Raw genomic sequence first — 16,501 nt, forward strand, 5'->3', positions numbered from 1 at the left:
TTCTCCTCCTTTGACCAATGAATCAGCCTTCAGAACAGCTTGAACAATTTCTGAGTCAGCTGCCACATAGCTAACTCATGGTTATGCATTTGACCTTCCGCATGTGCCGCACACACACACACACACACACACACACACACAAGAGCTGTTGTTCAAGTCTAAAGCAGTGGTTCCTAACCTTTGAATCTAGATATAAATTGTCATCCAGACCTTTCGAGGACCAATTCACATGCAAACGGTAAGAAAGGGATGAATACACATGCGGTGGCTGAGCACAGAGTGACAACGCCTTAATACACAATTTTTATTGCGTGAAGGCCATGGCCAGTGGGAATCAGTGGACAGGAATAATCAGCCACTCTGCTTGTGCTCCCAGTGTGTTGTTAAGCAAACAGATGTACACAACACATCAGTGGAAAACGCCCCAATAGAAAAACCATGATGGAATACACAAAGCAACAATAGTTTCTTTATAATAACAAGCCGTAAATCTATATTTACCGAACAAATATCTATGTAGTAATTATGTAGAAAATGTTGCATTACATTTTCTACATAATTGCTATTTCAGGGATAAAATCCCACATACCACCCCATACCACCAGTGGTATGCGTAGGTTCGAAAAGAAAAAGAATGGCCTGACTTACACAACAGAGCTAAATTGAATATGTAATGTCAACTGAGTTTGTGTGTGTTTGTCGTGTTCATCTAAACCTCTACACGGTTTGTGTCCACGCTAAATTATTCTGGCAACAACCATACAACAGTAATCTGATCAAATAAAAAATCATTTCAGGAAAAATAACCGTGAATTCCGGTTTGGCTGATGAAATGTATGCACATTTAAAAACACGTGGTTCACTCTGTCCACCACTCACGACTGCCTCACTAAAGACATCACGGTACAGCGAGCACCTACAGCCATGCTGGGGAAACATGATGTTCTGCTGTGAGAGAGATCATTGTCTGGGTATAGACACAAGACCAACAGAACAGTCATGTGAAACACACAGAAACAAACAGACCCACACACACACACACACCCAGAGTGAGAGACTGTGCAAGCGGGGGGAGAGAGCGAGAGTGCGGGCGAGGGAGAGACCGAACGAGAGCGAGAGAGATGGAGCACGGGAGAGAGAGCGAGTGAGAGTGCGAGTGAGAGAGCAAGGGAGAGAGAGAGAGAGAGTGCAAACGAGCGAGAGACAAAGGAGGGGCAAGGGAAACAGAGCGAGAGCGCTAGTGTGCAAGGAGAGAGCAAGCGAGAGATAGATGGGGAGCGGGAGGCAGAGCGTGAGCGGGGAATAGGTGCTTACTATTCAGTGACCTACTTCTGAGGAGCCCTGTTCTTCAGCCATATTTGTTCCCGTCGGTCTAAAATCAAACGGACATGACCGCTTTACAACCCTCAGCCCTTTTTCCAAACCTCGGCGTGCAGCTGTGTCTCGTCTGGCGTACACAACGTAGCCCTGGCCCGGCCGACAGGAGCGTGCGGTCACCAGCTGGATTCGAACCCACGCCACATCCTCCTGACGCGCCAACCCTCAGGCCTCCAGTGTGATGTACACGTGTGACAAGCTGTATCGCAGACCTCCGTGTCCCGTCTGTTACCGCCATTCTGTCCAAGGCAAACCCCCCCCACCCCCACACTCTCTTCTGTTAGTGAAGTGGGTGGGTGGGTTGGTGGGGGGGGGGTAATGGTTGGGGAAGATGGAAATCAGCTAATTGAATTAGCACACAACCTGAAGAGGTTAAAATGGATGGCTGTGCGATTGCAAATGAGCATCTTGCCTTAATGGCTTCTTCCGTTCATATAGGGGGAAACAGAGGAAACTGAAGAGTATAGAGCAGCAAGAGGGTTTTGCAGAGATGCCCACATCGCCTTGGTCAATTGTTGACAAGGAAGTCATATTTAAAAAAAAAAAAAAAAAGAAGAAGAAGAAAAAAAACGGTATACATAAGGCCAAATAGCAGGGTGAAGCTAAATGGATTTGACTGCACAATTGAGAATGTGTCTTGTTCTGACACATTGTTCACAACCTCGTTCACGGACAAGAGGCAACGTAAAGGGCTCCCACAGATGAGGGCATCCCCTCCTATTCCGCATCACTGGAGGCCTTGCCTCGCTCTCCCAGCCTCACACTGCTAGTGCTCTGGCTTTGAGCAGTCCCGGTCCACACGCCACCTACTGCACCTACAGTCCATAATCAGTGGGCACAGGAGGGGTACCCGTCATCCAATACCCAGCTTAGCATCTCCATCGTGGGTCAATAACGACGGGTCACTGTAGCAGCGGTCATCTTTGCGTTGTCGTTGCGTCTGTATGTTGTTTTACATGGAGCACAGGAGCACTTGCTTAGGGTTGCTTAGCTGCCAGCTAACGAAGGAATACGATTGGGCAGTTCCCTTAAATTCATTGAAATGATTAAAAACAGACAAAAAAAAAGGTGGTGGTTTAAGGTTAAACAAAGGTGGATGTGTACAACACGTGCTTGAAATAATGAAACACACCTTGAAGAGAATACTCCAGAGGAACTAGACACTGCCGGGCAGCCCCAGGTGCCCACCGCACGCAGCTGTGATTGAAGATCATGACCCTTTAGCAGCAGCGCCTTCTGGCTGCTACCACCACCAACACACACTGCGGAGTACCAGCCTCGCTGCCATTGATCCAGTACAAGGCACACCCTGTTTTTCGGTGTGTGTAGCTGGCTACGTACTTCAACACAACTGTGTGTGTGTGTGTGCGTGTGTTCTGACCTAGTGGCAGGACATCAAGGTCAACCACACAGAGACAGAAAGAGAGAGACCAGGAGAGAGAAACAGAGGGAGACAGTTCTGTATGGAAGAAGCAGGAAGAAAAGAAAGTGTGTATTGGAGATATCATGAGGCAAAGGAGATCAAATCCAAACTAAAGAAAACGTACCATTTAAAATGTATGAATAATTAATTCAGTTAATTTTTACACGTTGGCATCCACTCAAACTCATCAGTCAAAAGCAGATCGATATGCTTCAACCCCTTGCTTATGGACCTGGATTCATTTATTATTTCGAACCTTTTCTCCTAATGCAATATTAATTGTTTCCATCAAATCTCCCGCACCGCCTGAATATTTGATGAAGACAACGCTGTTTGGTTAAACTTAAAACTCAGGTTGCTCTGCACACAGGGGGAATACAAAGATAGCTTCCATCTAGTATGAGGACTCTATTCATCCTAATCTGTCATTTCTGTTTATTGGCAATACATAATTTTGTGGGGGATTTTTATATATTTTGAAATATATAAACATCTGGACAAATCCCACAGTCATACGTCATTCTTCTTCCTCAGTATGTCGAGAATTGCTTTTGAAAAATATGAAGATATCCATAATTTGGACGCTTTGTTGTGGAAGGAGAGCCCTTGACTAGAGCTCCCGCCTTTCAATAAGAGCAAGTTTGTGAGTGGGGCCAATCTTCCTGTCGTCCCTTCCTCCCACACGCCCACATATCTCTCTCTCTGCCACCCTCTCCATAATCGCTCGTCCACAACACATGCATAAGAACACAAGGACATTCTAGCATTGAGTATGGGTGTCAACACCCTCCACGTTGCCACACTGGCTGATTGCCAGGGATGGTGTCCACGTGTGTGTGGACGATCGCAAACACGTTTATGGTGTCATTTCGTAAAAAAAAAAGATGACTGAAACCGGCACCGCTATAAAAATCGACTCAAGCTGTAAAATACTGAATCAAAAAATTGAGCATTGTGCTACATCCTTATGTAGCCTGGACAGTTAATGCCATTATAAAGACAAACATGGGTATAGCCTTTTTATTCCATTTGTATGGATCCGTATGTGTTATGGATCCATATCTATCGCCATCCTACACTGGCACGCATCCGACCACACACACATAGAAAACACAAACAGGGGCAACAGCCCTTGGGCCCTATAATTGGGTTTTTTCATGTTATTATGCAATAGGGTTTTTTGTTATTTTTCTGCCCTCTACAGTAGTGGATGTCCATAATACCCAGGCCTAACCTAGACTTGACCTTTGCTGTGATTTTGGTCCTCGTTCCAACCAATCAATGGGGAGATGACGGGCTACAAGCCAGACACGCCCCCCCCCCCCTCCGCAGGCAGTGGACAAGCTCCAGTGGAGGAACACACAGGCACTTCAGGAGGTGATGGCGCCGCGAAATCAGCGCTACGTGCTAATTAGCACGCTAGTCCATCACACAACTGAAGTGGCGTTGAGAGCTGCGGTGTGCTAATGGCGCTCTGTGGCTACGCTGTCACAAAGGGGAACAGGGACAGGATTTTTTGGGGGGGTATTTACTTTGTGCCAAATCGACAGGAATTAGGCATTTATAAAAAAATTAAATAAAAGGACAGTTTATCGCTTGCTCACTCTCACAAATGTAACACTTACGACAAGTTTTGATTCATAAACGACCATCATTTGATGATTTTTAATGACCAAATACGTCCAGAATGCTTAACTGTTTAGATAACTGAGCTACGGAAAGCCCTAGTGAACCATATGGGTGAATAGTGCCCTCTGGGGGCTCAAAGAGGGAACAGAACTACTCTGTTAAATAGTTTGAGTAGTATCCAAATTACAAATGTAACTTAACCGTACCATAATAGTATAATATACTGTCACTGCAAACAATGATGGTTGTGCAATAATGAGGTGTGTGTGTGTGTGTGTGTGTGTGTGTGTGTGTGTGTGTGTGTGTGTGTGTGTGTGTGTGTGTGTGTGTGTGTGTAGGAAAAAGGAAAAATAGTAGATCAAAGCAAGGGAGACAGAGGGACAGAATGAAAGCGTTCGAGAGGTTCTCCACACAGACTGACCTAACTGGAGGGAGCTCTCGGTGTGGTAATACCCATCTTCCTGCTTCTTCTTCAACATGGAGCAGAGATCCAGCCGGTCAACCCTCTGGTCTCCAAAGAACCTGCATGGGAACATCATGAGCTCATATTCACACCGACAATAGCAGAAACACTATCTACAACCACCTAAATGAAAACGTCGTCATAGATCAGGTCCTACATCAATAAATGCTAATGCACGTTGACAAGACTTTCATTTTATGTTTGAACTCTTGCTAACAATGGCAACATCAAATGGCTCCTTTACTGCACCAACCAATGTATTTTGGATAGGTGTGCTTGCTTAGATGTGGTGACTAAGTTAATCTAGTACAGAGATGAGGCTAACTGTAGGAAGGAACGACCACATACCTGTCCGTATAGCTGGAGAACAAATCAGGATTCACTCTTTTGAGGCCCTGGGAGACACGAAGGAGGACCAAGATAAAAGAAAAAGAAATTAAACTAATCATCAAGTACTGTTGCTAACTAGTAATAGTACAATACAAATAAAGTATTGTATTACTGTAGAATAATTACTATGTGTATAACTATTGTTCAACAAAGAAAGAAAGGAAAACATGCTAGACATGTATTAATAATTCTTCTACAACTATCCTCCTGCATCCCATGCAGGGTGTTTTTGTTCTGAGTTCACCACTCCTTTTTGTGGGCAGACGCACACACACACACACACACACACACACACACACACACACACACACACACACACACACACACACACACACACACACACACACACACACACACACACGGCGAGCTGTCTGATGGGCCCCAGACAGGATACAGCGTTATCAGTTGGATAGATTTATTTTTTAAAAGACGCTCAGTCCTTCCCTCCCCCATCAACTGTTTTTCAACTGTTTCACTGCAGCAAACATGAAATACTTTTAGCTTGTGTGTTTACCTGAGAGAATAGTTTGTGTGTATCTGTTTACCTGAGGGAATAGTTAGTTTGTGCATCTGTGTGTGTGTGTTTACCTGGGAGAATCGTTTGTTTAGTGTGTATGTGTGTGTACCTGAGATAATGGTTTGTTTAGTGTAGGTGTTACCTGAGAGAATAGTTTGTTTAGTGTATGTTTGTTTACCTGTGAGAATAGTTTGAGTGTGTCTGTTTATCTGAGAGAATAGTTTGTGTATATGTACCTGAGATAATGGTTTGTGTATCTGAAGAAATAGTGTGGGCATAGGTACCTGACATTTCCGTTTGTTTAGAGAGAGAGAGAGAGAGAGAGAGAGAGAGAGTGTGTGTACCTGGGAGCGTAGTTTGGGTGCCTTGGAAAGCTTCATAATAGTTAGGTGGGGTTCAAACCCACGGCACTCTCCATGGAGGAGACCCTGCTCCTCAAAACACCTCCACAAAACCTCTGCAACACACACACACACACACACACACACACGGTATTTGTTTCATTATGTTATAAACAACAAATTTTAGAAAGCTGGTCTGAAAGCTTTTATTTTATCCATAAACTATGAATCATCTTCCACTTATTTTTTCCTAATGCCAGAGACAGTGGCGAGACAAATTGCAGTGTACAGACGAAATGAAAAAAGAGAAAACATTAGTGTGGGCAGGTTACTATGTATTAAACAACGCAGGCCCTCTTGTTGTGTGCCAGATACTTGTGTTGGCCAAAGTAGAGCACTAAATTGGATTTTAAGTTTCCAATGAAATAGACATTTTATTTTAGAAAGGGATCAGAGAGGCATCCCCCTTGAACATCCAAGTAAACACAGCAACATTCAACCAAACCTGCTATTGAATTTAATCTGACTGCACTAGCAGGTGAGTAAAGCTTGAGGAAAACTGTATATATATATATATATATATATATATATATATATATATATATTTTTACTACTGCAGACAAGAGAAAACTCGCTGCAGGGTAATCCTTTGGGGGTATAGCACTGCATCAATGTACGCCCCTCAAGTGATTGTCCCTCTTTAGGGACCCTTTCGAATTTAATATGAGCCTGTCAGTGGCAAACACAAGCACTTTCAAAAGGCCTTACACTAACAGGATGTTATTGCCCCAAAGGAAGACATTGCAGCCCATTTTTGAGGATTACGGCTGGAGCGTTCTCGATCAATACTGGAACAATTTGACAAATTGTTGTTCGCATTTTTCCCTTGGGCGCAAAACAATCGTAAGATAGGGTCCAGGTGAAAAGAAAAATCACACACACCAACACCCACACACACTAACACAACTGGTAAAGACCAATGCTATTTTTTGACAAGCGACTTGAGCAAACAAAGGTAGGATGCAATCAATAGTGAGGGAGGAGAGCGAGAGGTCAAGAGACAGAGAGAGAAAGAGGTAGATAGCGAGTGATAGCGAGTGATGGAGAGAGAGAGAGAAAGAGAGAGAGAGAGAGAAGGTAGAGGAGTACCGTGATGACGAAGAGGATATTTGTGGCAGGAAGGGGTCATGGAGGGCAAAGGATAGAAGAGAAAGACTTCCTGAGTCTGTCTCTACGGGTCTGCCTCCCTGTCTGCCTGTGAATCTGTGCATTGTCCATTTATGCGTCTTCAATTAAGGAGATGGAACTATACTTCCACTTAGAAGCACTGATCAATAGGTTATGATGTGTGAACTTATACAGCTCTTACAGGCAAAGTCAGTCACATTAGTTCTTGCTATCGTTTCCACAATGAATCCAAGTAATACCACTTATTAATATTAACAGAAGCGGTGTGTAGGATTTGCTGGTATGTAGCAATGACGTTGCAGATGGCAACAAAACAGCATCGAGGGTTGTCAAAAGATGAGGTTCCTTCGATTTATAAGTTGTATTTTGTTTTGTTTTTTGTTATGGTAAGAGTTTTTTTGCACAAATAAAATCCAACTGAAAATCAATTGCTGTATATCCCACTTTATCTAACACGACATAACACACTAAGAGAGATTAAGTCTTAGTGCCATCTTGTGGCGAAAGAAAATGACTGTTTTGACAATGGCTCTTTAACAACGCAGAGACGTCTTTCTTTTTAGGTTTGCACAAAAAAATGTCCTAGTTATCATTATTTACACACCCTGTTGGTTTAAACTATTGAAGAATCTATAAACGCATAGATAAAGGATTCTCCCTGCTTATTCGCTCTACGTTATATGAGACTAGTGGGCTACCCTGCTGCTTTAACGGAAGATGAGCAAGAGCACACATATTCACATTTCAATTGATGTGAAACCGTGAACACTTCCTTTGCATGCTATTTTTTTTATTTAATTAATTGAATCATTGCTTCAATGCATTATATTTCCATTAAATTAGAGCACGGCACAGAATCTGATGTATGTCAAACCAATATTCTAACCAATCTCCCACTCCGATTTGTCTTTATCACCAACGAAACCAGGATTTGTAGCAATCTTAAGCATTGAAAAAAGGCCTTGAATTCAACAAAAGTTATTAAATTCATTTGTATAACTAATGTATCATGGTGCTGTGAGTGGTATTGAGCTCTGTTGTAGCAGAGTGCTCTGCACTGCACACACACACACACACACACACACACACACACACACACACACACACACACACACACACACACACACACACACACACACACACACACACACGGAAAACATTTGAGACAGTCGTACCACACACTCACCGTGAAACACCATACACAAACATGAAATATAATATACAACTGAGGGGAGAGAAACAATGCAAATACGATATGTGACGTGGGGCGTGACTCACCTGCCAGCTTCTCCAGCGTGTCTCTGTGTTGTCCCGGGGCCAGCCCTACAAACACAACCTCCTTTCTGAAGTGACCGACCCCAGAGAAGGGCAGCACCAAGTCCCGCCCCACCAGGAGCTCGGCCAATGAAGGCACAGCCTTACCCAACGCGGTAGCTGCACTGAAGGGGAGAAAATATTATACCAATAAGCAGACAGGCAAACTCTACCTAATCCTACCACCCTCTCCTCTCGCATTACATAAGAGAGGATCTGGCTGTTATAAGGACACAATCTTCCTCTTAGTGCAGATTAACGGTGACCGTCAACAGCACTCTCTGAGCGCCCTAGGTCTCACTCATACTGGAAATCCACTGGAGGACCTGAACGTTACACATCCTGAGAGCATTCCAATAAGTACGCTGACATTGGAATGTGGGAATATTTCAAAGGGTTGTTTTCTCAAATACTCTCTCTGCTCTAATAAATATATGGTATTCAAGAAGGTAATTGTTTGAGGTATTATTATTTTAATTTTGTATTGTTTTATTTCCACACAAAAGGCCTTCTTAAAATATAATGTATTACCAATTTGTCACTTCAAATCAAGGCAATAATTTTTTATAATATCTTTTGTTTTTATAAAAATTAAAGACTTCTAGTGTTTACACATATGCAAAACATATGTGTAACCACTAGAAGTCTTTAGACCTCTGGACCATCCTGGAATAAGTCAGCTCCAATAGGGCCAAGATAATATGATAAATTAAATCGTGTGTTGGGGAGTAATCCATCATCCCATGGAATGTATTATAGAATATCCGTCTTTACAATTGATTGCACACATTTGCACACCCCCTCAAAAGAGGGGTAAGTGCATATATGCTTGCGTGGGGGTATGTGCGTTCACTTACAGGCTTACTTGCTCTTGACTGGCAAGATGAGTGACCAATAGGGTCATGTGCAAAGTTGGGGCAGGGATCATCGCTTTGACCAATCGGGGTTCCTGTTGAAGCACCGCCTCCTGGACCTCAACAACAGCTGCACTGATCTGTAATAGCAGACGTCATCACACTTCAATATTAATGCATGCTCATCACACGTTTCATATCTGAGAGAGCCAGCCCCTTTCCCCTTACTTAGAACCTCCTCGCACCCGGTGTCTCTTCTTGGCTTTCGTATATGAAGTTCAACGTCACAAATAAGTCATCAAAACTAATGACATCATTTCAATACAATTTTCTGCTCAGAAAGCAACATTGTAGATATTACATAGATACTGTTAGGTAGAAAATGGCAACAAAAAAAAGGAGCTGGGTGTTTTGTTTAATTTGGATGTACCGTCATAACCATAGAATCAATCCAAAAACAAAGCATTAGCTCTTTGCTCGACTCCACCTGAGTGGAGGCAAGCAACAACTACTTTAAAAAAAGACCAACACTGAAACAAATATCATTCCATGTCTGTGTATATATGGGGATATCGGCCTCCGTCAAGACACTGGCCTGAGCGTTGGTGATGGGGATAGAGACAAAGTAGTTGGGGCGCTGGCTCCCTTTCTGCTTCTTCTTCTTCTTCTCCTCCTCCTCTTCGCTGTCCACACGGGCTCCGCAGTCCCGTAGCTTCCTCTTCATCTTCTTCTGGCTCGACTCAGACTCTGCGACTGCAACTGAGAAAAATACAAGCCGGAGCCAGTTGAAGAGCTAGAACATGATACAATGAATCTCATGAAGTTGTACATTTTTTATTTCCATTTTTCTTTGGAAAATGATTAATTAGCATTTATACGGTTTCGCATACAAATAAGTAGACAGAGGATAACGCATGAGTCTAGCGATTTTGTCAAGTCTAAACTTGTTGCATGATGCTACATTCAACAGCTTGTGTCTTCGGTACTGCATAAAGCTAAGCAGAGAGCCACAACTCAGAATTGCTAGCCACATTGTCCAGTTAAAGTGGTTTGGTCTATCCATTGGAGCCAAGATAAGATTTTGAAAAATGTGGAAAGTTTGTTATTTCTATACAAAATTGAAATGAAAGGATCCAAGGAGAGGAAAAAAACAATTTATACGTACATCCTTGTTTTGATGCAGCAGAGCCCTCCGAGGCTGGTGAATGATCAATGACGGAGGATTTTTTCCTCAGCATTTTTCTTCTCTCCCTTTTCACCCTCGTCTTCCTCTCTGTTGGTATATCTTTGGCTGCATAGGAAGACATAACAGAAGTCAAAACAGAGAGGTCTAGAAATATACGAAGGCAGGACAAAACCTGACAAAATTGTGTATTAGGGAATAAGATGCTAGAGAGTGGGGGTGAGCTTGTTGTTGCTCACAGAGCGCTGTGTTTAATACTCCAATGATATAAAATAAAGATTTCCCTTCCCACATGAGGGCACGCAGCTTATGAGCATGTGATGATACTCATAACACAAGCCTGTGGGTGTGTGTGATTAATCCTTTCAAATGTGTTCATACCAAAATCTGTTTAAAAGAAAAACTTAAAATCTGCCAAACGTACACTTATAGGCCTACACAAATGTTTATGCACAGTAAAATATTGTCAAGCAGTGGTGCAAAGTTGTTTGATGTCTGTCAAGCATCCCATATACATTCTTTGTCATTTGTACTGTACCTATATAGAAGCTATTTGAACAAAAGGTATCCCGAAATATTGGCAAGGTGAGGCAGACCAGATCACTCACCAAGCGGTGCGGAGGTTGATTCGTTTTTGACTGGATCCATCTCGCCCGTTGTCACGAATACATCATTTTGACTTCTGTGTCCTACAACCTCATCCCCGTCGTCGCAGGGACCAGTAACATTCTCCATGTCACCAGGCTACTATAGACAACTAAATACATGTGTTCTCCCACCGTCCCAGCCTCTTAATGTCTGTAGGATCTAGGCTACAACCGGCGACGATTACATTTTCATAATTACCTCGGTTTTAACTCGGTAAGACGATCGATTTAAATATACAAATGAGACTGTCCCGTTCATTGCGTGTAACGCTATGCTGCAAATTACAAAAAATTAAACTCTTCCCAAATTTGCTGAAGTAGATTGTACAGGGGAATCGGGGGGATCCCTGGGAAGTTATCACCTGTTGCAAAGTCTCAAAATGTGCACTGTCAAGAGTGTAGTAGAGTAGTGCTAGAGTAGGGCTCATCGCTGGCTAGCCGACAAGCTCTCGTTGACCCACAATGTTGTTTCTTCACTAAATGTATAATGAAGTTATATCCGACAATGTCAAGTATAGACAACGCTCGTTGATTTAGCAACGGCTAAATGTTGCGTGACTACTTGCCATTGCAAAAGCCTCACATGCACTAGCTACTAGCATGTGCTGAATGTGCTTCTTTCACTTCCGGGAACTGCTACCGTTTGTAAACAACGCAGCCAGGACCATGCTTTGGGGGAGTTCGGCAAAAAGGGTTGCACAAGTACAGAGGGCTTGTACATCGTGACGTCAGATCGCAATGAACGCCTGAACTTTTGATCGCAGGGGGTGAACTTATTAAAACCTTCGAACAATTGGACTAAAAGTTAAATTTGTGACTTTGTAGGTTTTCAATCGCCGAACGTTGTCGATCAGCAGCTATTGTACGAACCAAGAGCGGGGGGCGGAGGGTAGACTTTCGTAGAGGTACAATTGTGTTGCTTGTATCTTTACTTCTGTCATTTTTTCTGGTGCCTCTAATTTTTACTAGCTTACATCGAAGTCCTTTCTTCATTGCCAGACAGAGTCTCGTGATGAGAAGTAACCTTACATTGTGTAGAGTTAAGTAGGCTTGTGACAGTTTGGACAATTTGATGGACAGGTCTCAAAAACATTCCTGATGCATTGAATTGGATTAATCCATTGCCTTTATTTGAAATACTTCATTGGAAAAACATCTGTAGACTTGGACTGCAGAATGTTTATTTTAAATATTAATATTGCATAGTAACAGAAGCATATTGAACGCCTTGGTAAATCTTTAAGGCTTTATGATACATTGCATTGGTTATTTGGTACATTGGTCTAAAGTGAAGGCTTAGATATTTTTTGAACGATTTAGCTTGAAGGAATGCAGCATGGTGGGGTTCATTCATTCTTATCTATGAAGCATTCTTGTAACAGTACTTTATTTTACAAATATAATCATTAAAAAGATAAGCCTACCCTTTGATCTAATACAAATATATTAACCCACTTTTCCCTTCATGAACCCATGATGATGATGCCATTGTTTCACACAAAACATAATATTCCTGATTGAGGAATAAAATAAAAAACATTACTAGCACTGGCAGCACATGGATGAACAATTTCCATCCTTTCCTCTTAGAGAAAGGGTTCTTGAAACCAGCTCTGGTTCCTTGACAAGCACGATGGTCATTACCATCCGTCCCGCTGCTTCTACAACTACGTGTTCTGGCATTACCACCATAACCTACTTGGTTGCCATGAAAACCAGCAGTGTGTGTGTGTCATTATCACCCCTCAAAATGCTGTGACTTGTAGTGACATTATCAACCATACCTTTTGGGTTGCCTTGGCTTCCACTGGGACGTGTATCCACACTAGGAACCCTGCCACCCCGGTTGTCATGACTACCATAACTACTGCTACTACTAGTCCTTTGGGAGAAGACATTACTACTAGTAACAGCATTGTGTTCATGAAAAAGCAAAGCCATATTGTCATTTCCTGATCTAGCCAACGATTCGGAAGCGCTGCTATTATGATTATTATTATGCAGGGGTCGGACATTGTAATGTCGCTATCGTTGACAGTTGTCGCAGATGCTTTTTCCACAGTATTTCAGTAATGTGGTGTGCATTTCATTGACCGCCTGGTTGTTCATTTTCCCGATCAGCAATCCACGCAAGGTTTCGTGGTAGAAAACGTTGACAACCAACACAATGTTCCATTTCTTGAGGGCTGGGCCTGGCTTCTGGATGAGTCCTTTGTTGGGTTTGAGTGTGTGATGCATCATAACCAAAATGACAGGTGTTTCAAACAATGACTCTACAAAGAACAAGGGGAGAGGATCTTTTAGTGACAGGGCCTGGACAAGCAGTACATAATGATAAAAATCACACTGATAGCCAATCATTAGCGGTCATGCTGCACTTCAATGTGTCTGAAGGGAAATTAAACCATGGCCATTACCTGGGCAATACATTCTGACAGCGTCACAGTCTGAGTCAAACTCTGACTTGATTGAGCAGAACACAATAATGAGCTGGGGGCTGTCCTCTGTGTCCGCCAGAATCACTTTTCCCCGGCTTCTCAACCGGTCCAGTATGATATTTTCGTAGTTAAACGTTTCGCCGCTTACAATAGACATGAATGTTACAGTAGGGAGTTCTGAAAAATAAGCGGGAAATTAAAACAGTATAAATTATAGAAAAATATTAAATTTCATTACGGTGTAATTTGTTGTTTTTGGTATGGGATTTTTCTCCATAGATTTTATGCTGTGGTGCAACAAAATCTCCAGGTCGCCAAAAACGTACATTGATGGTGGTCCTTGTGATTGCTTATATTTGTGCTTATTGCTTATATGTGTATGCAATATTCTGTTGAGTACTTACTTTCAGTCATTCTCATTTGCTGTGTGGCAACAGAGGATGAAACCTCTGCTACAGGCTGTGCTTTGTGGGCTCCTGGTGGATCATCTGGGTCAACGTTGCTGGGATGAGGATCTGGGTCAGTATCTGATCTAAGGTCAAAGCCATCTCTTTGACCGCTCTCTGGAGAGCATGAACTGGTGACTATCTTTGCCTGCCCGAAACCTTGGGAGCAAATAAATAAGGCAACAAATTAACTCCGCGAAATCCCATATGAAAGAAAACACAAAATATGTAAATCTTTGAAATACTACTTTAAAAGGAAAACCTCATTTTAGATTGCAACGTAACCTCACAATAACAGCCTCCATTTCGGAAGCATAGGAGCATTGGAAAGAAAGTTATGGGTTGGTTGCGATGGTTTAGTAGGTTAGGCTATGCCATTTCTAATTCTTTCTGAATAATTTCTCTTAAATCTACCCCACCATAAAGTAATCTGATTGTCATGAAAGAAAAATATATTTTAAGGGCAATAACTCCACCCATACCCGTTTGTGTTGGAGGTAAATTGCTCCCTTTTTGCACATTGCCTCCTGGGTGTGTTCCTGTGGAAACAACAAAGCAGGTTTATTAATTTATAAGTAACTGGATGGTAATGCGTCAAAAATATGATGTCTAGGCAATAATTCCGCCAATACCTGTTGGTGTTGGAGGTAAATTGCTACCTTTTTGCGCATTACTTCCTGTGCGCGCCACTGTTGAGTCAACAAAGCGCATGTTTATGCACATGATTTTTAAGATTCCTTGCTTGTGTTTGAGGGAAGTATCAGAAAAATTGTGTTCTAGCCCTCAAGAAACACATGTGCCAGGAAAAAGAGATGGTTTATAATGATTTTTCTGTTATGCTATTTTATATTGCACAATAGATAGGATACATGACGATACCTTTTGCCGCCTTATAATCATAGCTGTGTTCCTCCAGCAGACTCACATGTGCCTGCAAAAATGATTGGATCTTTCCTACTTGGGACGTCAAGTCCTTCATGATCTGCAGGTAGCCACTCAAGACCCCATTCTCTTTCAGGGCAGCAATAGACAGAGAAATGCTCAGTAGCAACAATAGGAATAACAGTGGAAATTACAAAGAACATGAACACCCAATGGACATATTTGAGGGGATAATACACACCTTCCAAAGATTCTGCAGGGATAAAAGCTTTTAAGTCTTTTAAAATATCGCCAATTGGCTTCTAGAAGGGAAAGAGTTACACAAAAACAAATGCATTAGTTTCAAGTTTAATTTGTCATTGGTGCTACCTAGGATTTATTGCACACTTGTTTCTCACATAAAAAAGAATGAGACAATATAAGATATGTTATTTTTTATATATATATATATATATATATATATATTATATAAAAAAATACAAATATCTTGTACATTTGTAGTACACCGTTCATCATGATAAGAATTAGTATAACCTCCCAAAAAATTCACTTGGAACACGAGCACAATGTTGTGTTTCACACACAGGCCTAAACGTCAAACTAGCTCAAAGAGCAGATTAGCTGACCTGCTGGTGTATCAGCTCATAAACGGCCTTTCTCTGCTTGAGCTTCTTAGGGCCACGAAGCAGTTCATGGAGATCCTCTCTGGTCAATGTACGGATTTCGTCGTCACTGCGGAACTCTGCTTCTGTCCAAACAAGCAGGATTAGGGTAGGCTATTGACAAATAATCTAAAACCATGTTATTTATCGATGATTATTCTTCATTCATCAGCCTATGCTTAAAAGTAAATCAATAAAACAAACAATACAACATAAGTATCCGGCCTGAAAACGGATTCAAGGCAAGGAAACTTAACTTACTTTCGAGTTCTCTTGCCACGTCTGGGTAGAGATCTTTTATTTCTTTTAATATACCCGTCATTCTTAAATCCTAAACCTGATGGGAGATAGGACGAACTTTAAAGTATTGGTTAGGAATAAGATATAAATAACGATCAAATATTTTGATATTACAACGGCATGGCAAGCTCACCCTTTTGTCCAAGGCAAAATATAAAGTGAAAGATGCATTTTAATTGGTCAATGCAAAGTGATCTTCAGAATTCGCCCAATCCAGACTTCCGAAAATATAGCGCCCGCCTGCACATTATAAAGAAGTAGGCTGAGAGAAGATCTGTCAATCAGTGTTGCAACTCTTCAGTAAGGAAAGTAGCTATTGGCGCTCCTAAAAGTCGCTAGGTGACGTCATCACCTAATTTGCATAACCAGAAGTAAAAAAACAAAAATACAAATTTACTTCTCAGTTGATTTTTTTTTTTTGAATGTCACAATTCCAACCCTCCTCCT

At 41.9% G+C, this 16,501-nt stretch overlaps 2 protein-coding genes across 2 annotated transcripts in view; both read right to left on the reverse strand.

Annotated features, from left to right (window-relative positions):
- The window catches only part of akap7 (A-kinase anchoring protein 7), a 30,380-nt gene extending 18,463 nt beyond the window's left edge, over positions 1–11,917 (reverse strand). Inside the window, exons 1-8 of the mRNA XM_079753769.1 lie at positions 11,288–11,917; positions 10,662–10,787; positions 10,092–10,255; positions 9,500–9,636; positions 8,607–8,767; positions 6,144–6,256; positions 5,241–5,287; positions 4,851–4,951 (exon numbers count right to left, since the gene is read on the reverse strand). Of these exons, the coding sequence (XP_079609895.1) occupies positions 4,851–4,951; positions 5,241–5,287; positions 6,144–6,256; positions 8,607–8,767; positions 9,500–9,636; positions 10,092–10,255; positions 10,662–10,787; positions 11,288–11,414 (976 nt within the window). The 5' untranslated portion in view covers positions 11,415–11,917. The remainder of the gene's footprint in view (positions 1–4,850; positions 4,952–5,240; positions 5,288–6,143; positions 6,257–8,606; positions 8,768–9,499; positions 9,637–10,091; positions 10,256–10,661; positions 10,788–11,287) is intronic.
- Positions 11,918–12,434: 517 nt separating this feature from the next.
- On the reverse strand, positions 12,435–16,212 carry LOC307087563 (uncharacterized protein). Its single transcript, XM_079753172.1, has 10 exons — positions 16,188–16,212; positions 16,016–16,091; positions 15,719–15,840; positions 15,334–15,394; positions 15,090–15,221; positions 14,843–14,899; positions 14,693–14,749; positions 14,169–14,369; positions 13,744–13,941; positions 12,435–13,599 (listed from the first exon to the last, which is right to left on the reverse strand). Exons 2-10 carry the CDS (start codon positions 16,074–16,076, stop codon positions 13,352–13,354), a joined length of 1,137 nt encoding a protein of 378 aa, XP_079609298.1. The 5' UTR covers positions 16,077–16,091; positions 16,188–16,212; the 3' UTR covers positions 12,435–13,351.
- Between the last annotated feature and the right edge of the window lie 289 nt (positions 16,213–16,501).

This window comes from Pollachius pollachius (assembly GCF_949987615.1).
Source record: "Pollachius pollachius genome assembly, chromosome: 16".
NCBI lineage: Eukaryota > Metazoa > Chordata > Actinopteri > Gadiformes > Gadidae > Pollachius > Pollachius pollachius.

Excerpts from the sequence above, each read along its gene's own strand:
- LOC307087563 (XM_079753172.1), bottom strand. The coding sequence starts at position 16,076 with ATGACGGGTATATTAAAAGAAATAAAAGATCTCTACCCAGACGTGGCA. Across the intron at positions 14,750-14,842 it reads TTTACCTCCAACACCAACAG|GAACACACCCAGGAGGCAAT; the intron begins GTATTGGCGGAA and ends TTGTTTCCACAG. Across the intron at positions 13,942-14,168 it reads GCAAATGAGAATGACTGAAA|AACTCCCTACTGTAACATTC; the intron begins GTAAGTACTCAA and ends CTTATTTTTCAG.